The 26,079-nt window shown below is 37.1% G+C and overlaps 2 protein-coding genes across 2 annotated transcripts in view; both read right to left on the bottom strand.

Annotated features, from left to right (window-relative positions):
- LOC126025598 (palmitoyl-protein thioesterase ABHD10, mitochondrial-like) overlaps positions 1-1,121 on the bottom strand; it is a 40,245-nt gene extending 39,124 nt beyond the window's left edge. The window contains exon 1 of the mRNA XM_049785397.1: positions 962-1,121. Within this exon, the coding sequence (XP_049641354.1) occupies positions 962-1,097 (136 nt within the window). The 5' untranslated portion in view covers positions 1,098-1,121. The remainder of the gene's footprint in view (positions 1-961) is intronic.
- Positions 1,122-7,729: 6,608 nt separating this feature from the next.
- PHLDB2 (pleckstrin homology like domain family B member 2) overlaps positions 7,730-26,079 on the bottom strand; it is a 142,308-nt gene continuing 123,958 nt past the window's right edge. Inside the window, exons 13-18 of the mRNA XM_049785385.1 lie at positions 24,721-24,925; positions 18,352-18,442; positions 16,718-16,864; positions 14,770-14,989; positions 10,624-10,709; positions 7,730-8,207 (exon numbers count right to left, since the gene is read on the bottom strand). Coding sequence (XP_049641342.1) covers positions 8,067-8,207; positions 10,624-10,709; positions 14,770-14,989; positions 16,718-16,864; positions 18,352-18,442; positions 24,721-24,925 — 890 coding nt within the window. The 3' untranslated portion in view covers positions 7,730-8,066. The remainder of the gene's footprint in view (positions 8,208-10,623; positions 10,710-14,769; positions 14,990-16,717; positions 16,865-18,351; positions 18,443-24,720; positions 24,926-26,079) is intronic.

The following is a 26,079-nucleotide window of genomic DNA, read 5'->3' as shown; positions in this document are numbered from 1 at the left end:
TTAAATAGGGACCGGGAAGGTGGCCCTACAGGTAAGGTGCCTGCCTTGCAAGCGCTAGCGTAGGACAAACCGCGGTTCGATCCCCTGGCGTCCCATATGGTCCCCCCAAGCCAGGAGCGATTTCTGAGCGCACAGCCAGGAGTAACCCCTGAGCATCAAACGGGTGTGGCCCAAAAAAACCAAAAAAAAAAAAAAAAAAAAAGACGTTAAATATACTAGGTAGATGTGTAAAAAGGTAAAACAAAAATAAAATATAATGACATCTGCAATGACAATTCATTCCATTCTAAGCACTACCATCTGACAGTTGCCCAGAAGTGTAAAAGGTGGCATAGTCGTAAATATAAAGTTTTCTATGAACTTAAAAACCAAAGAGATGGGAGGCTCAAGCTAAAAAGATGATGAAAGGGAACTTATGGTAAATGCATATGTCATTTTTCTGCTGGGGTGAGCTCTTAATGCAGGAAAGAGATTCAGAAAGAGGATCCATCATGTGAAAAAAAAAAAAAGGTGGTGAGGGCCTGGATACAATGACATCTGCAATGACATTCATTCCATTCCAAGCACTAAACCATCAGGAGTGTAATAGGTGGTATGGTCGTAAATATAAAGTTTTATAAACCCAAAAGATGGGAGTCTCAAGCTAAAAAAGATGATGAAGGGGAACTGAGAGTAAATGCACAACTCATTTTTCTGCTAGGTGGGAGCTTAAATTGCAGGAAAGAGAGGCAGAAGATCCATCATGTGCAAAAAAAAAAAAAAAAAATCAGTAAAGGCCTGGGAAAGTCTTGCATACTTTTTGGGTGGCAAACCTCTCCTCCCAGCCTTCAACAAAACTGTGAAAAATCCTCCTGGACTTTGGGCTATGCAAAAGGGGCACATTTTTTTGAATGGGGCGCCAAAAAAGTCCCGCGCCAACACTCAGTTCATCAAGTTCTCATCCCACCTCTCGGAAACTGACCTGGGAGCCACCTTGGGGCTCGGTCCCGTTTCCGTGCAATCCAGGTGCTGAAGACACGGTGGAAGAGGTCGCAGGAGGGGGCAGGCCAAGACCACTTCCGACAAGGTAGCACCGCGGCCATGGCCGAAGCCGCCATCTTCCCAGCAGGCCTTGCGCCCTAACGCTGACCCCACCCAGAGGCAGAAAGCGCACAGCCGCGGAACGGCGCATGCGGCCCGAGCTGGAAGGCGGGACTTCGAAAAGGGAATCCGGAAGTTGTTTGGACACCGGGAGAGGGCGCGCTTGCGCAGAGCATCGTAGTAGCTCTGGTTTTGGCTATCACTTAGAAAGCTTTTTCGCGGCTTTTTTTTTCATGGTCATATGCACAATTTTATTTATTTTTTCTTCTTTCTTTCTTTCTCTTTTCTTTCTTTTTTTTTCTTTTTCTTTCTTTCTTCTTTATCTTTCTTTCTTTTTTCTTTTTCTTTCTTTCTTTCTTTCTTTCTTTCTTTCTTTCTTTCTTTCTTTCTTTCTTTCTTTCTTTCTTTCTTTCTTTCTTTCTTTCTTTCTTTTCTTCTTTTCTTTCTTTCTTTCTTTCTTTCTTTTTTCTTCCTTCCTTCCTCCTTCCTTCCTTCCTTCTTTCTTTCTTTCTTTTCTTTCTTTCTTTCTTTTCTTTCTTTCTTTCTTTTTCTTCTTTTTTCTTTTCTTTCTTTCTTTCTTTCTTTCTTTCTTTCTTTCTCTTCTTTTCTTTCTTTCTTTCTTTCTTTCTTTCTTTCTTTCTTTCTTTTCTTTTCTTTCTTTCTTTCTTTCTTTCTTTCTTTCTTTCTTTCTTTCTTTCTTTCTTTCTTTCTTCTTCCTTCTTCCTCCTTCCTTCCTTCTTTCCTTCTTCTTCCTTCCTTCTTTTCTTCCTCTTCCTTCCTTCCTTCCTTCCTTCCTTCCTTCTTTCTTTCTTTCTTTCTTTCTTTCTTTCTTTCTTTCTTTCTTTCTTTCTTTCTTCCTTCCTTCCTTCCTTCCTTCCTTCCTTCCTTTTTTTTCTTAAGCCATCCCCCACAATAGTGCTCAGGGACTATTCTGGATCTGCATATGCACAATTTAATGTTATGAATAAAGTCAGACTTTAGTTGGACATCTAACAGAACGCAGGAAGATGAAGGTCTCAGTGGTGAACTGAGAGTTGGGGTGAACTGAGTGAAAGGGACCCAAAGGAAAGGAGCAGGGTGGGGGGTATACAGATTTTTCTTTTTTGATTGTATACCACTTCAGTTTATTCATGTATCCCAGGAAGGCATCTTAGACTTACTTTTAATCAATGAACAGTCCTTTTGGGACAGACTCGGTAATCTTTCTAACTATGATTTCTGAAAAGCAGCCAATGTATTAGTATGTTTGCCTTAAACTTGTAGACTAAACCAATTATTTTCAAATAAACAGGGATAACAATGATAATTTACGAAGAAAAAAAAAAAAGAAGGCTGCTTAGCTGTGCTGGGAGTTTCTAACACTGTTAAGCTAAGAATGTTTTGAATGACCTCAGGTTTGGATTTACTAGGAGGAAAGTTATAGAACATTCCCAGATAGAAATTCTGTTTTGTCCCTAGAATTCTAGAGAATGAAAACATCAAATGCTATGCTTGGCACATTACAAATCACTCATTTGATCAATTTCAACCTGTACAGGGGAAAAGCTTCCAAAAGATTTGTTCTTATTCTGGCTAGCAGAGTTGGAAATGGATGTCTACTTATGCCACTGCTCCCCTTCTGTCTCCCATCCCACCTTTGAATTCATAGTTTATTCTAGGTATTTTTTGTATGCTTATAAAAATCTTTACTCTGGCCTCTGCCCCCAAGCTATAATCAAGAAGAAATCTTAGTAGTTAAAAGGATTCTAGCAGGAGACCTGAGCGATGATATAATATATGCAGCTAATCCAGTTTCTATAGCCTGCATCCCATAAGGTCCCGAGTCCTATAAGGCCCCAAGTCCCATAAGGTCCCAATCCCATAAGGTCCTGAGTCTGCGAGGAGTGATTCTTGATAGCAGTCAGGAATAAATCCTAAGCACAGTCTGTTATAGCACCCAACACACACACACACACACACACACACACACACACACACACACACACACACACACATGAAAAAATAGAATATTTGAATAATTTGTAGTGGGGGGATAAGAAGGGTTTTTTGTTTATTTGCTTGGGCCTACACACTGCAGTGCTCAGGAGTTACTCCAGGTTCTGTACTCAGATATTGCTACTGGCTCAGACAGATATTACTCCTGGCAGGCTCAGGGGACTGCTGGCAGGCTCAGGGGACTGTATGGGATGCAGGGTTCGAACCCAGGTTGGCCACGTGCAAGGTAAATGCCGTACCCACTGTGCTATTGCTCTGGCCCCTAGAAGGGATTTTTTAAGCCAGAGTTCAAGCCTCTAAGAGCCAGAGCTATATGTGGTTAAGGCCTTGCATGTAACAGACTGGGGTTGAAGCCAGAAGGAAGCCCTGAGCAGTGCTGAATATACCCCCCAAACCCCTGATCCCCCCTCAAAAAATCTTGAGATCTCCAAATCTTGAAAGAAAAGTATATAAATTTATTTTGGGGAGGCACCCCCGATGACGCTCAGGTGTTACTCCTGGCTATGTGCTCAGAAATCACTTCTGGTTGGGGGACCATATGGGATGCTGGGGGATCAAACTGCAGTCCATCATAGGTCATCACATGCAAGGCAAATGCCCTATCTCTTGCACCATCACTCTGGCCCCATATAACTTGATTTTTAATGACACCTGACTCAAATGAGACTCGAAAATTCTACATCATTACTTATATTCAGTTCATTTCCAGAAAAATTGCCAACTTTTATAAATAGGCAGTTTATCCATATAAACAATTTTAACCTAATTAAAAATGTGAATATTATTTTATCCATCCATCAAATTGGCAAAACATAAAGAGCTATTTATAATGGCAAGAATACTGGGAAAATGGTTCAACTGTGGTTGTGAATGGTGAATTATTAAACTCATTATTTAGTAATCAAAATGATTTCTAAAATTATTGTATCAAATAATTTGGTCTACTACTTCAACTAAAATGTGACATTATTGCTGCTTTTTGAATCCGTGGCCCATATTTATGATTATTCTATAGAAAAAATAATAATTCAAAAGAATAAATACTGCCTCCACTTATTCTAGAGGCAAAGGGATAAAAAAAATGTCAGTATTAGAAAATAGTTAAGTGGATTGTGGTGTGGAAGTTTCTGGATTCTATTTCTTGTCACTCTTCAATGCAATCATGGAGGCCTCCAGCATGAAGTAAATTTTTACTTAGTTTCTCTCTTTTTCTTTCTTTTTTAGGGGATAGGGCTCACATCTGGCAGCACTCAGATCTTACTCCTGGCTCTTCGCTCAGGAGTTATTCCTGGCAGTGCCTGAAGGAATGCCAAGGATAGAACCTAGGTTGGCGATATGCAAGCAAATGCCCTACCCGCTGTGCCATCTCCCTCTCTCCTTCCCTCCTGGAAAATAGCTTGTCATTCAAATCAGAGAACTTGACTTCATGAACACACTAGAAAAGTTGAATAAATAAAGATCGCACAGGACTTTAAGAGGTGTGAGAGAAACAGGTAGCAAGAACTGCTACTTGATTTTAGGCTATTTTTTAGAAGATGCTGAGGAGTTTCGCCAGTTCTGTTAGGTATATTTATAGCCTCCAAAGAGAGTAAATTGCTGAGTTTATACCCAATGCAGATCACTAGACTAGGTCTTATAATAAACAGTACATCTATAGTTGTTGAATAATTGTTAATATTATCAATGATTTTATAAATAAATGTAAAACCTTTATTTGTTTTGTCGTCCTGGGACTTGAATTTATATGCTTTAACATTAAAACTACATCCCTGGTTTCCCTCTCCATCTTTCTTTTGTAGGTCTTTTTTTGCATTTTGTCTATGGCAAAGTGAAAAACCCAACTTGTTCTCATAGTGGTGAAAACATCATTAAAAGGCAAGTAACTCATTGCTTTTTTCTTCTAACCACCTGTGACTAGAGTCATGTGAAGATCCTTTTACCTGTAGCAATGATCTTGAAATAGCTTTGTTTCTTTTCAGGGCACCAGTGGTGTGTTCATAACAGGGGTGAAAAGCCATAATATTATTCTGCTCTCTGAAATATGAAGCCTTAGTAAGGGAAATTAAGGAAGTCCCACCAAGTAAGTTCTTGGAGTTTTACCTCAAATCAGTGTCATTTTTTCTTTTCTTTTTGTTAGATGGAAAAATAAATACAGTCCTTGAAGTCTCCAGTAATAACTGCCTTTGTACAAAAATAGTAAAAGATTGTCATTCTTATTAAGATTGCTTATCTCATTTTATATGTAACAGGAATATGATCATGGATGCTTCTTTTTTTTCTTGTTTGTTTTGTTTTGTTTGTTTGTTTGTTTTTAAGCCACACATGGTAATACTCAAGGGGTTACTCCTGGCTATGTGCTCAGAAATCATTGCTCCTTGTGGGGAGCCTAGCTGATGAAACCTGGGACATAGGACACCTCAGTAATTCCTAATCTGGTCACCCACGTGACCAAAAGGCCCATGCCTTGAGAACAAAGGAAATAGACAAAAATAAAGTAATTCAGAGCAGCCCAATATATCCAGCCAGAAAGAAAGATATAGAGTTTGCCTTTGTGTTAGTAAATATTATTAAGATTACAGCTGAGGTTCTATTTATACTTGTTGAGTAAATTTATAGAACTCTGTTTGAATCTTATGCCTTTTAGTAAAACGTGCTCAGGTCTACCTCTTTGCCCCTCCCTATTACCTGCCCCAGTTTATGCTAATGAATGCTTGTAACTGTGATTGGTGTAAAACTTGTAACACCCCTGACGTGTTTCAGCCCTTAAAAGCTGATCCCCCAACAATAAACTTCCCTTTTTGAACAGCATGCGTTGTCTTGAAGGCCCTTCTTACTAATTTCTCTAGTTCTTCTTTACAGGTCGGTTCTGCTCGAGTGAACCCACTAATAACTAGCAACCTTCATTTCCACACCCCCGCGGGTCGGGGGACTCCCACGGAAGGTTGCAGCTCCTGGCTTGGGGGACCATATGGAACTCTGGGGATCGAACCGTGGTCCGTCCAGCATCAGCCTCGTGAAAGGTAAACGCCCTACTGCTGTGCTATCACTCTGACCCCACCGTGGATGCTTTTAATTCAATGTGTAAGCTACAAATCATAATGCTAGCACACAACAATCTTAATGTAGATTCAACAATTAACTTCTGTTGTTAAATTCATCCCATTTTTGCATTATCACGTAGGTAAGCTAATAATAATAATAAAGTTTCATTTTTAAAAATGAAATCTGGTCAGCACTTCAATCCAAACAGAATTTATTTTAGCTCATCTATTTAAAGTTTACTAGGTCATGCAAGATATAAAGTTGATTAGAATACCTTTACAATTCTATAAAGTACAATACAGAACAGTTATATCTTTATATTAAATGGCTGCATTTTACTGTCTTAGAACATTATAGTGTTTTGATGTGATCTCTGAAAAAAATGAAGACTATAAAAATGTCTTCTATATTTGTGATTTTTTTTTTTGTCTTTCACTGTTCAAGTAAAATCATGTGCCACCCAGTAGCAAAATCTTATTACTGGCTATATGAATATATGTATACAAATAACAGCAAATTAAAAAACATTGTACCTAGTTAGGTCTCACAAAGATTTTACAGGCACTTCTAATCATTTTACCTTGGACTAGTAAAGTAACTATTTTCTATTTCTATTCATTTGCTAAGTTTTAGGAGGGTACATTTATATTGACAAACACAACATGACAAGGAAAATAGGTGACATTTGAAAACCATTATAAAAGAGACTTGCCTGAAGTCATTCCATTCAACAAACATTAATTTAAATCAGACAACAATGGCTAATTGTAAAGAAATATAAAATAAAATAGTACATTACAGAGAACATTAAAAAAAACTTCATTTGCATTTTTATAGACCTACATCACATCTGTAAATGAGTATTTTAATTGGTCTGTTCTTTGGTGACAGTGAAGCTCTGATTTCATAGTTATGCTCTGTGAGGCTGCAATTAGATTTCTGGAAATTGGCTACTGCTTGCCTTTTATTCTCAGCACCAGGAATGGAGAAATCTTTAGCAAGAAATCTTCAGCTCCTTACAAATATAAGCTCTTTATTTTAATTTCCCAGTATGACATGATATTTTTCTAAGACTTTCTAATACACACAGGTTTTGTTCTTTTACCAAAAATAAAAAAGAAGGGCCCGGAGAGATAGCACAGCGGCGTTTGCCTTGCAAGCAGTCGATCCAGGACCAAAGGTGGTTGGTTCAAATCCCGGTGTCCCATATGGTCTCCCATGCCTGCCAGGAGCTATTTCTGAGCAGACAACCAGGAGTAGCTCCTGAGCACTGCCGGGTGTGGCCCAAAAACCAAAAAAGCAAACAAACAAAAAAAAAAATAAAAGAAAAGAACAAGTAAAGTGGTTTGTGTATTTAAACAGTAACTTAAGCTGCTGGTGACCCTTCCAAATCAGCTTCCTGGCTACATGATAGCTTCAAAGTATTTAAAAATGTACAGTAACACTAATATCACTTGAAACTACTAGTACAAAACTGAAGTTATGTCAAGTCTTTGGTTTGCATGTCATAGTTCTAAATTTGAACAAAATTTCTCTTAAAATATATTCCCTCCGAAGCCTTATGTGCTTCTATTTATAAAATATCCCTTATGAAACTGCTCCTTTTTTTTTTTAAGAAAAAGTAACTGTACAGTTTCTTTTTTTCAAGATTAACAATCGATAAAAACTAGTTTATAAGACATATTCTCTAAGTGGTAAAATTTATCAAAAGTGTTTTTGTTGTCATAGAGGTTTCTTCAATTTTTTTGCTGCTAATAATCAAGTCGGAATGAAAGCCCCTAATTTATCTTCTACAATGACCTTGTTTCTGAGCACATAATAAAACAAGTTCTGAACACATAGAAGAGGATCAAGTCTGTTGTATCTTTCCATCTGAGGCTAATATGGCTTCCTTTCTGTAAAAAATTATTGCAGTCTGCCCTCAAGTGGACTGTTGTTGTACCAGTTTACTACAACAGAAAGTGGGTATATCCTTCAGCCCCTGTAACTATGACATCCATCCAGATCCTCATAGCTTCTGGGGATGGGGCCACCATATAGTAGATTCGGTCGTGGGTCTTGACGCTGAAGGTCAGCAATGGATTAGGACTCTAAAAAATCAAAACATGAAAGAACATAAAATTTTTTGATATAATTTTAAATATTTTATAACACACATACAAGGGGGCTGCTTCCGCCTTAAACGTTGCCAGATAAAAATCTATAGGAATTTTTCTCTAGTATAGCCTGTAGCCAATTCCTGAGTCAAGATTAAATTATTTTCCTGGCTTTTCTTTCTAAGCAAAGAAATCTTATGTATAATATGCAAATCTTTTTATTTGCTTGCTTGCTTTATTTTTGGGACAAATTTTAGATGCTCAGGGTTTATTCCTGGCTCTATGTTCAGGAATCACGGTTGGCAGTGCTCAGAACTAACAAGGCAAGTAACTCTGTACTATTCCTCTTGGCCTACATACAAGACTCTTTTTTTTTTTTTTTAACTAATTAGTTTTTACTTAAACACTGTGATTATAAGGTTGACCACAGTATAGTTGTGTGTGTGTGTGTGTGTGTGTGTGTGTGTGTGTGCGCGCGCGCGCGCGTGCACGTGTGCGCGTTTTTCACAGATAAAGTTGTTCATGATTGAGTTACAGTCATACAATGTACAACTATCTTCACCAGTGTACATTTCTCTCTCACCTTCATAAATATCCTCTCCCTTTCCTGTTTCTGGGGCATACATTCTTCTTCTTTCTCTCTATCTCTCTCTCTTCCTCCCCCCCCTTTTAGACACTTTGATTTGCATTACAATGCACATTTCTCACCACCAATATCCCCAGTTTGTCTTCCATCAATCCTCCCCATCTTGCCTCTGCAACAGTTGTTTTACTTCTCTCTCTCTCCCTCCCTCCCTCCCTCTCTAACACTGTGGTTGCACTATTGCTAATTAAGGGGAACCATGCATATCACTTTATCCCCTTTCAGCACTCAATTCTTGTCCAGAGTGATCAGTTTCAACCATCACTGTCACCATGTACTGTTCACTACTCTAACTGCATTTACAGCTCTTTGAGGCAAGCTTCCTACCATGGTCTGGTCCTCTTGATTCTTATTTCTATCATCTCTGGGCATTATAACCATAATATCTATTATTTTTCTTATACCCTATAAGTGAATGAGATTATTCTATGTCTTTCTTTCTCCCTCTAATTTCACTCAGCATACTAATCTCATATCCATTAATGAGTAATAAAATTTTATGACTTCACTTTTCCTAATAGCTGCATAGTATTCCATTGTGTAGATGTACCACAGTTTCTTTAGCCACTCATCTGTTCTTGGGCACTTCAGTTGTTTCCAGATTCTGTTTATTGTAAATAGTACTATGATGAATATAGAAATGTGGAGGGCTTTTGTGCATAGTGTTTTTGGGTTTCTAGGTTATATCTCAAGGAATAATATTGCTGTATCATATGGAAGCTCAATTTGTAAGTTTTTAAGGAATAACCATATTGTTCCAAAACGACTGGACCAATCTACATTCTCATTAGCAGTGAATGAGAATTTCTTTCTCCCTGTATCCACTCCAGTATGGGTGCCACTCTTTCCCACATATAAATCTTCCTAACAGCACTTCATAAAGCTCTGGAAGAGATAATAGGTACTAATTAAAAAGTAACTCTTATTCTTAGCCCTATTGAGTTTCTTATGTCTAGGCAGTACTCTCTCTGAGAACTCCCATACCATGCAGCTTGTAAGATCTTCTAAATCAACCTGTACAGAAAAGATCAGCTACCCCAGTACTAATATGATCTTATTTTTGTTCTTGGCCCATATCCAGAAGTGCTTAGCGGTCACTCCTGACAGTGCTCAGGGAACCAAATATAGTAGTGGGGGTTAAATCAGGGTCAGTCATGCCTAAGGCAAGCACTTTAGCTCTGTGCCATCTGTCTTCCTTTGTTATGTTTTTTTCCAAGTGAAGCCTCATCCCCCACTCTTTCTCCCTAGGTAACTTGACTTTACCTGCAAGACCCTGCCCATTCCTGGGAGGGGTCTTGGAAAAGGTAGATAAGGCCTTTGACCCAGGGGAATTAGGGCCTTTTGGCTCTGCCGCGTTTGGTCTTTGGCGAGCATGAAGGTCAAATGGAAGATGGCTGAAAGGAGTTAAGATGCAGGGCTAGCTAAGAATAGCAAATGCTTAAAAGGTTATGATATAAGCCACACATGTGGTGTTAGGGTATAAATAAAGCTGATACTTCCTAATGCCTGCCTGTGAGTGAGTTCAATACCCGTCGCTTTCCTGGACCCCAGACCCGCTGGTTGATGGGGGATGAAGCCATGCGGCCGGGGCCTAGGGACAAAAGCATCCATCCTTCACTATCCAGATCCATCACTAATTATTTAATGCAACACCGAGCACCAGTATCATCATATTTATATGTCATATTTTCTCTTATGATTTATTAAACATATATCTTCCAGTTTAATTATGCATTCAAATTGTAGTTATCTTGAGTCAATGCCTACCTTATTAGCATTCTTGAGGTGATCATAGTATACTTCTTCAATGGCTTGAAAATATATTACTCCTTTTAATTTAGCTTCATGCTTGTCTGTAATGATAGATGAAAATTAAAATAAGTACTTTATCATTACTGATGAATAGGAGAAATTATTTCATTATAATTATTATAAAATGTTTATCAGGTATTTGAAAAAATGAATTTAGGTAATCTGGTTAGTGCATTGGCATGGAAACTGAAAAGAGGGAGAAGTGATAAGAATTATTAATCAAAAAGGACTACATGACTTTGCCTCCAGCTCTTAAGCAAATTATTTATCAAAATATAAGCCCAACTATGAACTGCCAGGTTAGCACACAAAGCATAAATAACACTGACACCAATAAAGTGCTTCCTCAATTAGAGCATAGTAGCAGAAACACCCCCCCCCATTTCCATTTGTTTTTATTTTTGGTCCACACCTAGCTGTGTTCAGGACTTACTCTTGACTTTGTATGCAGGAATCACTCCTGGTCGTTCTTGGGGGACCAAGAGGAGTACACACAGATTTGTATTTTTTTTAAAGTACCGGGCTACAGTAAGGCTGCAAATGATCTGTGTGTACTCTAACAGGAATTGATTTAATTATAGATGAACCATATAGTGGAATTACACAGATATTGATAATACAGAGGGAAGATAATAACTCTTCAAATCCTAAAATATTGCTATGTTGAAAATAAGGTACAATCAATAAATAATTTATACTCATCATATTAAAATAATATGCATATGTACAAAAGCATTGGTAAAAGTGAATGTAGGTAATCTGAAAGGATATTTCAGATTCCAGAAAGGAAATCAGAATCTTTGAGATAGTAAGAAAAAGACACGAATAATATGGTATTTAAAAAATAACAGCCCTGAGAAATTCAGCAGATATTAAATTTGTTGTATTGCTTTAAATCTAGTATTATCCTAATTTATTTGTTATAGATGATATTTTTAGGTTATTTTTTTTACTCTTCCTCAAGAAATACTGTTTTAATCAATATCATGTTTTGTAGGTTTTCATCAGTTTTCTAAAATAGAAGGCTTGAATCACTTGAACATTTGCAAGAAAGGATTCTGCAATAATTCTTGGAATACAACACAAGTTGTTTTTGTTTATTTTATTTTATTTATTTATTTTTTTTGGCTACACTCAGCGGTTACTCCTGCACTCATCAATCACTCCTGGGGAACCATATGAGATACCTGGTTTTAAACTGGGTTTGCTACGTGCAAGGCAAATGCCCTACCCACTGTGCTATCGCTTCAGCCCCACATTAAGAGTATTTCTTCAGACAACAGATGTAAAGCAAAATATGGAGAGAAAGCAAGTCATATTCGTGTTCCAAGAAGGCAGAAAATTGAGAAATAAAACTTGGATTGGTTTGGAGGGAACTTCATATATAAGAAAAAAATCAATGAAGTCTTTGTATAGTGAGAAACAATAATGTTCTTACAATTTGGCAAATGGTGCAGCTTATTTCCGTTTCAGCAGCATTTCCCAGATTTCTGTGGCTTGAGAGTCTTTTCTTTGGAGACTCTTTTAAGCTTATCAGGAAGTAAGTGTAAGTAGGAGGCCAAGCACAGATGTCAAGGGTGTGGCCAATATAGAGAATTCAGACTCTGCCTTTCAGCAGCTCCTTCACATATACTGTGGCCATTTACCTCACTGACAGATTGAAGTGTGGTGCCTTTGGGATCACAGTCAGCCTGAAATGCAATCTACAAGAAAGCCTGGAAAGGACATATTCCTGCATTTGGTGATATATAAGAGAAGAATGAGGTGGGCTGGGGTCTCTAGAAAAAGACCAGTTGATGATAGTTGTAAAAGGAGCCATAGAATATGTCTTTCAAACTAGATGTCACTGATGAGTTTTATATATATATGAATTAAATATAATTTGTTTCTGCTTAGGCTTGTCTTTTTTGGATTAAGAGTCCAACTATTCATTGCTATAAAAATGGTTTTGGTATTTAAAATTAAAAAGTTATCACCAGACTTTTAAATTTGGGAAAATGCAATAAAGATGGATTGTAGGTTAGGAGGAAGGGGCACTTTATCCCTTACCTCGCTGACAGATGAAAGAACGGAGGAGGTTCCCAGAGAAGAAATGCAAAGAAGGGTAAAGCTGCTCTGCATAATGCAAAGTTTTAAAATAAATGTAAAGATTTTATTTAAGGAGAATTCATGGTGAGTTTTCCTCAGAAAGTAAGTAGAAAATTTTGGCTTATACATTTTGGACTCACTAAACTGGCACTGTTTATTAAATAAGTAACCTTTCTACTGTACCAAGAGAGTATTTCTAAAGTCAAATAAACTAAAAAATCAGAAGACCCGGGCCCGGAGAGATAGCACAGCGGTGTTTGCCTTGCAAGCAGCCGATCCAGGACCAAAGGTGGTTGTTTCAAATCCCGGTGTCCCATATGGTCCCCCGTGCCTGCCAGGAGCTATTTCTTTTTTTTTTTTTTTTTCCAGGAGCTATTTCTGAGCAGACAACCAGGAGTAACCCCTGAGCAACCACCGGGTGTGGCCCAAAAACAAAAAACAAAAAAATGAAGCCGGCGAGGTGGCGCTAGAGGTAAGGTGTCTGCCTTGCAAGCGCTAGCCAAGGAAGGACAGCGGTTCGATCCCCTGGCGTCCCATACGGTTCCCCCAAGCCAGGGGCTCTTTCTGAGCGCTTAGCCAGGAGTAACCCCTGAGCATCAAATGGGTGTGGCCCGAAAAACCAAAAAATAATAAAAAAAAAATCAGAAGACCCTTGAAAGACAAGCAGGGAACTTGGGAGTTTGTAGGCTGTTTACTGAGGACACTAACTTCTACTGTGAAAACTGACCAAAAAAGCTCCTAATGAGAAAGCCTGCACTGATCCCCCAATCTCCATGCCCCTACTCTGAAGATCGTCCACCAAGGCTTTCTTTTTTCCCCCGATATGGATCTCCATTTCTCACAATTCTTCTAAACATACCCTAACTTAACATGATGAATTAATGGTCATTTTCTTTTTTAATCACACCCAGTAGTGTTCAGGGCTTATTCCTGGCTCTGCATTAAATGATCACTCCTGCAGGGCTCATGGGACCATATATGGTGCCATGGATTGAAGCCAGATTGACTCTGTTTATAATATGTGTTTTACTTTCTGTATTAGTTCTTTGGTTCCTGGACTATAATTTTGATTCCTTACTTACAACACTTTAGTAATACCTGGTATTGCTCATAAACATTGATAGAGTCATCCCAAAACAGGTTCTCTGTAACCTCTGTGATGACATTACTCTATCATGGTTGAAAAGGGAAGTTGAGTTATGCATGTGCTGAGACTGACGTGTTTCATGTCCTAAGAGAGTATAGATGTGCTGAGACTGACATGTTTCATGTGGAAAGAGGGTAATAAGAGGCTTTGTAATACATATCACCAGTGACATGAATATTTCCTGCGTTTATGGAGCATTGGTAGGTTGTATTTCATATATATATATATATATATATATATATATATATATATATATACACCATGTAAGGCATCTGAAAAATCTGTCAGTCACTTAATAAATATTTTCTCACTAATTTTCAGATAAGCTTTGCTCTCTGTAAGTGATCGTTCTTGCTTGTAAACTATAGTCAAGATCACCTAATTATGTGTAACAAAAAGGACACTCAACCATGAAAAATAGATATAAGCTCCCTTTATTCTGGATTTGTGAGTGAAAATACAATATGTTTATTAAATAAAAACTTTAATGTTTAAGAACTAAAATAGACAAATTCACTGTGATATTTTTTCTTTTCTTTTAAAACATTTTAGCCCCCTCTTTTCATTTTATAAATTTGTCAGAAATAAAAAAAAAAACCAACCAAAAAACAAGACCAATTCAATTTCTTTTATTAGACGTTGATTTTGGCTTGGTTCTCTCTGTAGTGCCATGGAGCTGCTCCTGGACCCATGCTCAAGGGTTGCCTGGTCATACTCTAGAGACCCTGGAATACCAGGGATGAAACAAGTCACACTTTCTGAAGTAACATATAATTTTTACTATTCATAGAAAAAATCTATAATGTAGGCTATATACTCTGAATTTTAGACTTGTCACTATCCCTTAGATTTTCTTTATTACCCACCTGCATAATAAGAGAAGGTCCGCTTGTTCCGATCAAAAACAAACCACCGTTTTTTCCAAGTTTTAATTTTTCCACCCATTTTGATAAGGAATCCCCGGCAGGTCTTTTCTGTGATTGATACATGATAACAGGTATCTATATTGTGGCCAGCAGTCTCTACATGGCTCCGCAAATCAAAGTCTTCCTTCCGGACAGGCAGATAGCGTGTCAAAGGACGAGCCTAAAAAAATAAAAACCCATCTTCACTGTAGCTGTCTCTTGTGGGTGGTCCCATTGGAGTTGGACTGAAAGCACAAGCTTTCAAATACTCCTATGGGCATGAGTACTCAAAACAAATATTTTGTTTGTAGTCTACAGAGTAAAATACTCAGGTTATAATGTATTTTTTTTTTTTTTTTGGTTTTTGGTTTTTGGGCCACACCCGTTTGACGCTCAGGGGTTACTCCTGGCTATGTGCTCAGAAATCGCCCCTGGCTTGGGGGGACCATATGGGACGCCGGGGGATCGAACCGCGGTCTTTCCTTGGCTAGCGCTTCCTTACCTCCAGCGCCACCTACCCGGCCCCTATAATGTATTTTAAGAAGTATACTATAGTATGGGAGGAAAGAGTAGATATACTTGGGCCAATCAATTCAATACTTGGAAATAAGCAGATGAGAAAATGGAAAGAGCTAGCCATGGCAGAGTTTCCATTTCTCCCTTCTCTCCTTAAATAATCTCAAAAATGACAAGATTAAATGTTACTTAGTAAGTAAGGTCTTTCAGTCAGTTTATACTGTCTGGAGAAAATGGAAAAAGAGTGATATATATTTTGAAAGATAAGTTTAGATAGTGCAATGAGAGGCATAATCAAAATTAATCTTAGTGAACTTTCTAGGACCAAACACTAAATGGATGTGGTTACAGATCTTTTATTTTACTTTGGCTAGAGTAGCCATTTATTTAATTAATGTATTTATTTTATTATTAATTATTTAATATATGACCACGAGAGTTATTTATAAAGTTGCATTTTACTTTATTCTATTAATAACTCCACCCCTTTGCTCCAAGCAAAATAACCCTATCAAATATTGGGATGCAAAACTTGTAATTATAAATATATTTGAGCTTTTTTTTTTTTTGTTTGGTTTCTTATACAAAACAGACATAGATAACTTTCATTATAAATTAGAATTTAAAAAAAATTAGAATTTGGCAGAATTGGTACAATGAATTTTTGCTTTTCCTTCAATATTTTGTCTTTGCTTTTGTGGTACTTTGTTGACATGTATCATGAACTAATATTTCAAACAAATTCTTAAAGATAGTATTTTTTCTTACTGTTATTATTATTTTTATTATCTGAATTTTGGGATACTCCCACCAGTGCTAAGGGCTTACTCCTGGCTCTGAGCTCAGAAATTACTCATAGTAGGGCTCAGGGACCATACGTGGTGTTGGGGATTAAATCTGGATCAGCTGCATGCAAAGCAAGCACCTTACCCGCGGTGCTATCTCTCCAGCCTTGAAATGTTTTACATCAAACTGCCAGCAACTATAAAAAGAAGGGGAAAAGTACCCTTTCATCAGTCTTGATTTGTAAAAAAAAAAATTGAACTTGAAGTTACATGGGACTTTAATCCCATGGTTTTAGTCTGAGCATTATGTGTTTTCGGTAGCATATTAAACTTCGTTTTTAAGGATGCTCAAAAAATTAACCTTTCAAATATCTTCCCAAAGGAAGGTAGAGGAAACATTTCATCTACCATCAAAATGGTTTATGTGTTAAAAAAGTGTCAGATGGTTAGTAGAACCCAAATGAGTAATGCAATATATTTTGGGTAGGGCTGTAGGACTGCTCACCAAACGACTTCAATCTTTGTTTTTTTCAAGATCTAACAGAATATTCTGAACATTCACCACCAGAGGGCAACCTACTCTCATTCATCCAAATTTGACTACAAACCTGGGCCCTTTGTTTCTCCCGGATTTTCACTTCTTTTTCAATTAACTTTTGCCTCTGGCTAGTTTCTTCCTGCAATCTTTTTTCCAGGAGTTCTCGGCGTCGTTTTTCTTCTTCCAGAGCTCGTTTTCTGGCTTCCATTTCCCTTTCCTAAATATCATCATGCAGAACAAATTGTAAGATGTATTGGCTATACCTCAGGGATCCCAAGAAAAATAAAGCAACTTTTCACTAGACAAGTCTTGATTTTATAACCTACTTCCATACTATAAAAAACTTTGAGTAAAACTGAACCTAAACTTAAAGAAATTCAGAACTGAATTTAAATTGAGAAACCAGCAAACTTCCCCTTATGCTGTCTTAAAAGAGAAGACCCCTTGATCCGGAAATCTTTGTTTAATTTGCAATAAAGCAAAAGAGCATATCTCAGGAGACCAGCTCCTGGGGTGGGGTGGGGGAAAATGCATCAGGTACTCACCCAGTAGTCTGTAAACCATCCTTTCTAAAAACATACTTTCCTCCTTCCTTTGTAGAAAATCTGCTTCTTGGGATTGTGCAGACCAAATGATTTTTTTTTAGGACGTGAGTCCATCATTTCACAAGCTGCCAATTGTCTACCAATAAAACTTTATCAGTCACCTTCTCTCTCTATTGTTTGACCCTTCCAGGGACAGTCAAACTGGACCCCTGAGGTTACAAAACAACTCAAATCACCTCTTCCATATTTTTCAAAATCAGGTCTGCACAAATCCTCCTTTAAAGGCAATTATCAATTGAATACATAAGGGAAAAGTGAGCTGTGACTGCATTCAGACATTTCATATTGAGGCCTAAAAATCTCTCCATTTTAAATTAAATGCTTCACACAGCACCATCCAGAATTAGCCTTAGACAGTCTTTTTTCTAACTGCAGGCCATCGGCCCTTCTGATTCCTGTTGTTGCTCTGCAGCTTCCTGGCTGAAGGTTGCAGAGGAAGCACATGGGGAAGTTGGAAGAGGAAAGGTGGTGCCCTTTGGGGCAGGAAGCAAAGGCATTTAGGGGGATTTCTAAGGAAGTTTATATTCTGACTTGAAATACAGTAAAAATGAAAAGAGATTTTAAGAATTACAGTAGTGCAGCTAATGCAAGCTAACAAGGAAGAGAAAATGCATAAAGGTATGACATATCTTCTATTATTTAGCAGAATTAAGTGGCCGTTAAAGAGAAAATATAATGCAACACATTCATTTCAGTCAAATATGTTACATATTTGAAGCACTGTAAAGATTCTACAAAACCATCTCCCTAATATCCTTGCTTTCTAGAAAAAAAAAAAAGATTGAGGGACTATTTGGATATCACACTGCTTAATGAGGCCAAAAGGTGGGTTTTTTTGGGGGGAGAGGGGTGTTTGGACCACACTTGGTGACACTCAGGGGTTACTTGTGGCTATGCATTCAGAAATCACTCCTGGCTTGGGGGACCATATAAAACGCCAGGGAATCAAACCACAGTCCATCCTAGGTCAGTGCGTGCAAGGCAAACTCCTTACCACTAGGCCACTGCTCCAGTCCCAAAGGGTGGGTTTTTCATTTTAAATGCAGGGTATCTTGAAACTCTCCATTGCTGACTTCTGGGGAAATGGTGGGATACCTACCCTGGATTCAAGAAGTCGTGTCTTCTCTGCATGAGCCTGCTTCAAAAGTCTCTCCATTTCTTCTATTCTGGCAATATTTGAAGTGCTAGCACTGAATAAAACACAAAAGACTTATAAATGTAGTTTCTTGGAATCTAGAGCAAAAGTACATTGGGTAGGCATACAGCCAATTTGCTTTTGTTCTCTCCCATCCTTAATGGTTCCCTGAGCACCACTAGGAGTAATTCCTGTGTGCAGAGCCAGGAGTAACTCTTGAATATCACCAGGTATGATTCAAACTCTTCCCCCAGAAGAATATAGTTCTTATTAATGTCTCATCTCATGGATGGACACACACACATACAGAGGTTCGAGGAAGGTATATGATAAAACTAAGTCTAAACACATATTGCATGATATTAGTTGAGAGAGTTTTTGACCTGAAGAAATTCTCGATTTTTAATTCTGAAAATTACAATAGACACCAACTTATCTCAGTTTAAGAGACAAAATACAGGCAAGCCCCCAAAATACCAATAAAGCAAACCAAATCTTCCAAAATGTGCCCTCAATAGTTTCTATCCTAGTTTATAAATATGGCCAGTGGGAGGCATTCCTCTATGTAGTTTAATGGTTGAGAAAGGTGATACCAATAAGACTCTGTTAACCAAAGACCTATGTAGTTAACACCTAGGCTTTAAGTCACTTTATGCAGTTTCAGAATTCATGTCACCCGCCACTTTTCTATTGTGTCTTTATACAAGTGGATAATTTATTTCAATGGGATGGTCATGTCTGGTTTTGTTACTGACACTTATCCACCAATGAGAAATAGGTGATGGAGTTCAAGGACTTCCCAAGAAACACCAGTTGAGAAAGACAGACTAGTGAAGTAAAGAAAACTGCAAATCACAAGAATATTTAGGACAGCTAGCAGAGAAAAGAGTTTAAGAATATTTAATATTTTATTTTGCACTTATTTGTAATTTGACTATTTTAAAAAAAACGTAGTCTAGGTTAAAACTTATTTACTCTGAAGTTTCAGCTTTGGAGAACCAAAGTTGCTCCTTATTCATGTATACTTGTATAGTTTTAAAAATATGCATCTCTTTTCTTTTCTTTTTTTGCCCCCCCCATCTCTTTTCTATACTCTCCTCAAAACATGAAGGCACCTGTCTGATACACAGATAACATTCATGTTTGCTACATGGATTCATCTAAATTTTATATAAAATAATTAACATAATTGTCAAAATAATTAACAATTATTTGGTGTTGGCTCACACTAGATGGTGCTCAGGGGCTAATTCTCTGTGCTCTGTGCTCTAGGGTTCCTCAAAGGGATTGAACTGGGTTAGCCATATACAAGAAAAAGACCTTAACCGCTGTAAATCATGGTTTTAATTAACTCAAACCAAGAAGTTTTTAATAAATGGTGAAGAGTTCTTTTGAAGACATAAATTGGTTCAGTAATTAGACATATGTTTTATTTTACCTTTTAAAATGTTTTTGCTGTTTTGTTTTGTTTTGAGCCACATATGTAAGTGCTCAGGGCTTACTCCTGGCTCTGCACTCAGGAATTACTCCTGTTGGGACTCAAGGAGCCATATGTAATGCTGTATTCAAGGCAAGTTCCCTACCCACTGTACTATGGCTCTGGCCCCCATATATTTTAAAGTATTGTACACAAACAGTTTATAAGAGCCATGATATGAAAGCACTCAGGTCTTTTGGTACAAAAGTGAATAAATAAACCGTGGTACATCCATAAAATAGCTCCCATAAAAAAAGAAATGGATCATTAAGCCATAAATAGATATAGAAGAATCATAAATATTACTAAGTGAAAGAAGCTATTATGAAAAGACAGAATACTGTCTGCCTCCAATGATGTGACATTTCTGAAAAGATAAAATTATGAAAATGACAAATTGAGTGGTTGGCAGTTGTTTGCAGTTGAAGCAGGAGGAAGAGAGCAAATTCAAATTTTTGAAAGACAATAGTTATAAACTATTAAGCTCCCAATATGCTACTCAGAATTCCTTTATGCTTGATGGAAATTTTGGTTTTCTTTCTGAATATGATTTTGCCAAAGTTGTTCAGGGCTCACTCCTAGGAACTGCTTGGAGGACTTGCAATGCCAGGAATTGACTAGCTTAAATACATACAAGGAAAGTGCTCCCTACCTAACGTACTATCTGTTACTTTATCTTCAGCTTGAAAAAATTTTGTGAGGACAGTCTTGGTATCTTGGGCTAGAGATACTGAAGATTCTGGAGATCAAACTCAGGGCATCACATATCTAAGATGTGTGCTAGCACTTGAGCCATGTCTCTTACCCTGGCTTCACCTTTTTGACAGCAAAATGAAGTAAATATTATTAAATTTTTTTTAACCAGAGTGACCTATCATCTATGACTTCTAGCAATATTATATCTCTTTTTTTGTTTTTGTTTTTGGGCCACACCCAGTGATGCTCAGGGGTTACTCTTGGCTATGCACTCAGAAATCGCTCTTGGCTTGGGGGACCATATGGGATGCCAGGGATCGAACCCAGGTCTGTTCTGGGTCAGTCACTTGCATTGCAAACGCCCTACCACTGTGCTGTTGCCCCGGCTCCAATATTGCCCCGTTTCTATGTGAAGTCACCATGGGAACTAAGTGAAATGGCCAAATGCCACTATCTGCCAGCAATGATCATTTTTCAATGATGCTGTGCTCTTAATATGGCATATTCAGTGGGGCCATTCTAAATTTCCATGTTTGCAAATTCTTCTAAGAAAATGTGACTGGATGAGAAAATAAAAGCAAATTAACTTCTACCTATGCTTAAGTTCCCTTATCTGAATCTCTAATGTTAGGTAATTTTTCTTAATTCTCACTGAAGTGCTCTGCTATTCCTATACTTAAATATGAAAAATCAGGAAAAAAGCGATCTTTTGAAGGGATGAATACTTACCTTTTAATTTTTTGAAAGGAAGAAAAGTTATTGAGTAGAAATGAAGAAAAAGATCAAAATGGAAAAATAATATGTACTGTGATTATTTATGAAAGAGGATAATCAAAGGAAAATAAAGGTGAATCTATCAACAGTTCACACTATAAATAGTGGTATGAAAAGTTCAAAATAATTTAAGAAGGAAAGATTGTTGTCTCCTATTTTCAAAATGATCAAGTTTATCCCAAAGCAACACAGGAAGTTCCTCTGAGATTGTGAAACAAAACCATTTTGTATTCTTTTATCATTACATATAATAATTGTTTAGTTACTGACTTCTATTTGAGTCCTCTTTGTTCCCAAGTACAATTAGTTTATCTATTTTCTGTCATTTGTGAATAATTTCCAATTTTCTAAGCTTTCTGTTATTCTGAGGAACACCAGTTCCTGGAGCTTTCTGATAGAAGAATTAAATTTTCTTCTTTGTTGAATGGCAGATGAATTATATTGTTATTTTCTCGTCACTTTTCCTTGCCCTTGAATGATGTCTTTTACTCATGTATAAACTCTTTCATTCCCCAAATACTTGAGTATTCCAGTCAATAGTGAGGTGGAGTCATTGAAGTTGGCCATGTTCTTCCTAATTTTGTGATTAGTGATGGCGTTGAAATTGGTCATGATGGGAGTATTTACTTCCCATAAGTTAACATATACTACACAGAAGAGTTTGTTATCCTCCAAAGACTTGGTCAACTCTCACGCCACCACGTACACTCATTTTATCCTTTTATTTATTTCACCTTTACTTACTCAGGACTGATACTATTTGAATTACAAAATGTCTTTACAGCCTTCAACCCCTATTTTACAATCTTTCCACTCCTATTTTAGCAATTAGAATTGTTTCTATTGCTCAAACTTAGTTGGAATCATGAACATTTTGCTTTTTCTCTCTTTTTCAACAATTCTATGTTCCATAGCCCTTAATACTTTTTTTTCTATTATGTTTAGTTGATCACATAGCAGCATACATTTTTCTTTAATAATTAATTGGCTATGGGGCCGGAGAGATAACACAGTGGTAGGGCATTTGCCTTACACTTGACTGACCCAGGATGAACCCGGGTTTGATTCCCAGCATCCCATATGGTCCCCTGAACCTGCCAGGAGTGATTTCTGAGTGCAGAGCCAGGAGTAAATCCTGAGCACTGCTGGGTGTGGCCAAAAAAATCCCAAAACCAAAAAACCAAAAAATCATTTAATTGGCTAATAACGTACCACCACGGATAAAGTCAGATTATCTTTGGGTAATCATACCCAACAGTGTTCTTGATATACAGCAAGTACTCAATAAGTGATGGCTAAATAAATCACTCAGGGTCATGTAAAATGGATATATTTAAAAACATTTATATGACTGAGAATCATTATAATTAAAACCCAAGAAATATCCACTTTTCGATAAATGTGGAGTTCCAATGTATCTTAAAAGAAGATGACAGGTTGCATCAATGTCATTGAGCAAACTTCCCTGTATTACAATGAAGCCAGAAGCTTGGAGCTGAAGACATATACTATTTGAGTTTTGCCTAATGAACTTATGGGGCTATTTTTTGTTTGTTTGTTTTATTTTTCTTTTTGGGTCACACCTGGTGGCGCTCAGGGATAACTCCTGGCTCTGTGCTCAGAAATTGCTCCTGGCAGGCATGGGGGACCATCTGGGATGCTGGGATTCGAACCAACGTCAGTCCTGGGTTGGTCACTTGCAAGGCTATCTCTTTTGTGCTATCTCTTTGGCCCCTGATGGGGCTATTTTAAGCTGATCAGAGACTGGAAAGTTCCTGTTTTATTACTTACAAAATAAAGGAATTGCTTTTTGGATATATAGAGATGATTTTTTAAAAAATGTTTTGATTAAAATTGTCATCATTTAAATATGATTCCTTTGTTATAAAGGCTTGAACAATTTTGTCCTCTCTTCCCGTCCATCCCAAAGTGTGACAGTGACAAAGAAAAATCATATAAAAGAAGTATACCTACTTTGGACCAGTTAGTGTTTCATATTGAATATGTAAAAACCCAAACTGTAACCAGACAAGGCAAGGAATATGTTGGAATAAGAAGGCTAAGTGGAAAATAAGATATAGTATACTTGAATTCTGACACACATGACTGAACTATTAATATTGTCAAATATCAGTCTATAATTTATCAGCCACTCAACTAATAGGATGTAATTCATCAACTACTTAACTGATAAGAAGAGTTGTGGTGTATGACAAGCAGAGAAGATTAATAGAGTTAGGCTGACTCTAAAATTCCAAGCATCTGAGGATCTATCTAATTTATTCAAAAATTACTGTAGAGTATCTGAATGCTTTCATTTTTTATTTGGGGACCATCTCTAGCTCAGTGCTCAAGAGTCAACAGTCATGCAAAACATATGCTCTAGCCCTTTGGCTTTCTTCCTGATTCCTCCCAAAGATTTTGAAGTGGAGTACCATGACTAACTCTATATTTAAGATGCACCTTTGGTTATAATCCCAAGAGACCACCTTTTCTTTGACTAAGTATAAACACAAATGTGAATAGTTAAATTTGTACACTTTGAATACGCAAAACAGTTAAGTTCTTCCTTTCAAATAAAAAACAAGGGTAAAAATTCCTTCCAAGTTCTTACTATAATGTTAGAAATTATATTTAATCAAAAACAGTCCTAATGAAGCCTGGAGTCAACCAACAGTGGCAAATCAATTTTGTTTGAAGCATAGAAATGGAACTCAAAAGTCAGAAACAGACAAAAAATGAAGTACCATATTTTTTGCTCTATAAGATGCACCAGACCATAAGATACACATAGTTTTTAGATGAAGAAAACAAGAGACTTCAGTAGATGGGGGCTGGGAACAACCAGCCCTATGAGGCTGAAGTATATTTACAATACACCGGTCCACAGCTGGTTAAACATATTTACCTACTGTAACTCTTTTTGATTTTCACATTAGAAAAACAAACTAACAAACATTTTTTTAAATACATTTTTGTTAGTAGTTAAAAAAAAAAAAAGTCCCCTGTACTTAGGCTTCAACTCCAGGAGGCATTCGCCCCATAAGATACACAGACATTTTCCCCCATCTTTTTTGGGGAAAAAAAGTGCATCTTACAGTATGAAAAATATGGTAACCAGAGGCTATAGTGATAGCACAGAGGTGGGGCGTTTGCTTTACAAACCAGGTCACTGGGTGTGGCCTAAAAACTAAAATAAAACAAAAAATATGGTAACCAGTATCTGACTGGCTTAGTCACTTTGGACTAGGGTATCTAGAGAAATCTAGAAATTTCCAGAAGTTTGGGCATGTACACAAATACATTGCCTCAAATTGCCATCTTTACTTTTTGAAACCAGTAGATGCTTTTCCAAACCAGAAATTTTACCTACAAATAACTCTTACCTAGAGATATTGTCAGGTGAGCAAGCAGAGATGCTGGTCTCCATGCTATCAGAGCTGTCTAGGCTCAAAGTATCAAAGGCCTGGTCCTTGTAACTGAGATCTGGGTAGTGAAAACTGTTCAAATAGACATTTGACTCGGATGCTGTGCGGTTGTAAAATTCAGGTTTTTGCCTTTGTCCTTCATTCATCTGTTGGTGATTATACCCTAAAGAAAGAGTCATAAATATGTTAGTATGCCTCATTTTTCAGTGTTAGATATTATAAGACTCAAACCAGCAATCCAAAACATCTGTCCCGAAACTAGGGCTTGGTCTAATTTGTTTCAAAGCCAAAAAGATCAAAGATATAACATCATGCTAAACACAAACAAGAATATTTTAAAAAGTAGTCAGTAAGTGATCTTGGTTGTTTGCAGATCACTTGATACTGTCTTTATGCAGTTCTTAGATCTCAGCACAACTGAGAATAAACACATCAGAAGATACAGAAACATACACACATAAACAAAACAGGAAACAAGACTGAAGTCCTTGAATCCTCTGAAAATATCAGGGTTCAAGTAAAGACAAGACACCAGTGACACCAAGGTTTTAGTAGAGACATTTCAATGATGTTCAAATTCTGTAGCACTTAGCCTGGTCAAAAACAGCAGGTAGATCATCCAGATGTAGAACTAGAGAAGCCTTTATCTCATTCATAACAACACTAACATTTGTTTTCAATGTGTCTTTTAACTGGTGCATTTAGTCCATTGACATTAAGAGAGATAATTTTCATGGGATTCAGTGCCATCTTTATATAGGAGTTTGGTGTTTCTGTTGGTCTGTCTTGTCTTAAAGTAGACCTTTCAGTTTTTCTTTTAAGGCTGGTTTTGAGTTCTAATAAGTTTCTGAGCTGCTGTTTATCTGTGAAGCTATGTATCCTTTTTCAAAACTGAAAGTGAGTGGCTGGGTGCAGTATTCTAGGTGAAGCATTCAATTCATTGAGTTTTGTCACTATATCCCACTGCCTTCTGGATTTTTTTTTAATCTGGATAATATTCAATTGCACATTATTCTCACTTTTTTAAATTCCCTGTCTATCAATTACTTAAAATATTCATTACCAATATACTTTAATTTATACAATAATTCAAAATACCTTCACTGATATTTTGAAAAAATAAAATAATTACAATAGCAGTGAAGGTATTTTAAATTGCTATAGAAATAGCTTTTCCCCCACTTTAAGCATTATTATTAAGTTAACAAGTAGTATCAACCATAGGAAAATGAAAAAAAAATCACATCTACTGGATTAAAAGTGCCCTCGGTCAGAGTACTTGGTCAGCAGTCATGTTAGGTCATTGGCTCTACTTTG

Source organism: Suncus etruscus, chromosome 13 (genome assembly GCF_024139225.1).
Source record: "Suncus etruscus isolate mSunEtr1 chromosome 13, mSunEtr1.pri.cur, whole genome shotgun sequence".
NCBI classification, from domain to species: Eukaryota; Metazoa; Chordata; class Mammalia; order Eulipotyphla; family Soricidae; genus Suncus; species Suncus etruscus.
The sequence above is the reverse complement of the archived record's forward strand: the minus strand, read 5'-3'. Positions and strand labels throughout refer to the sequence as shown.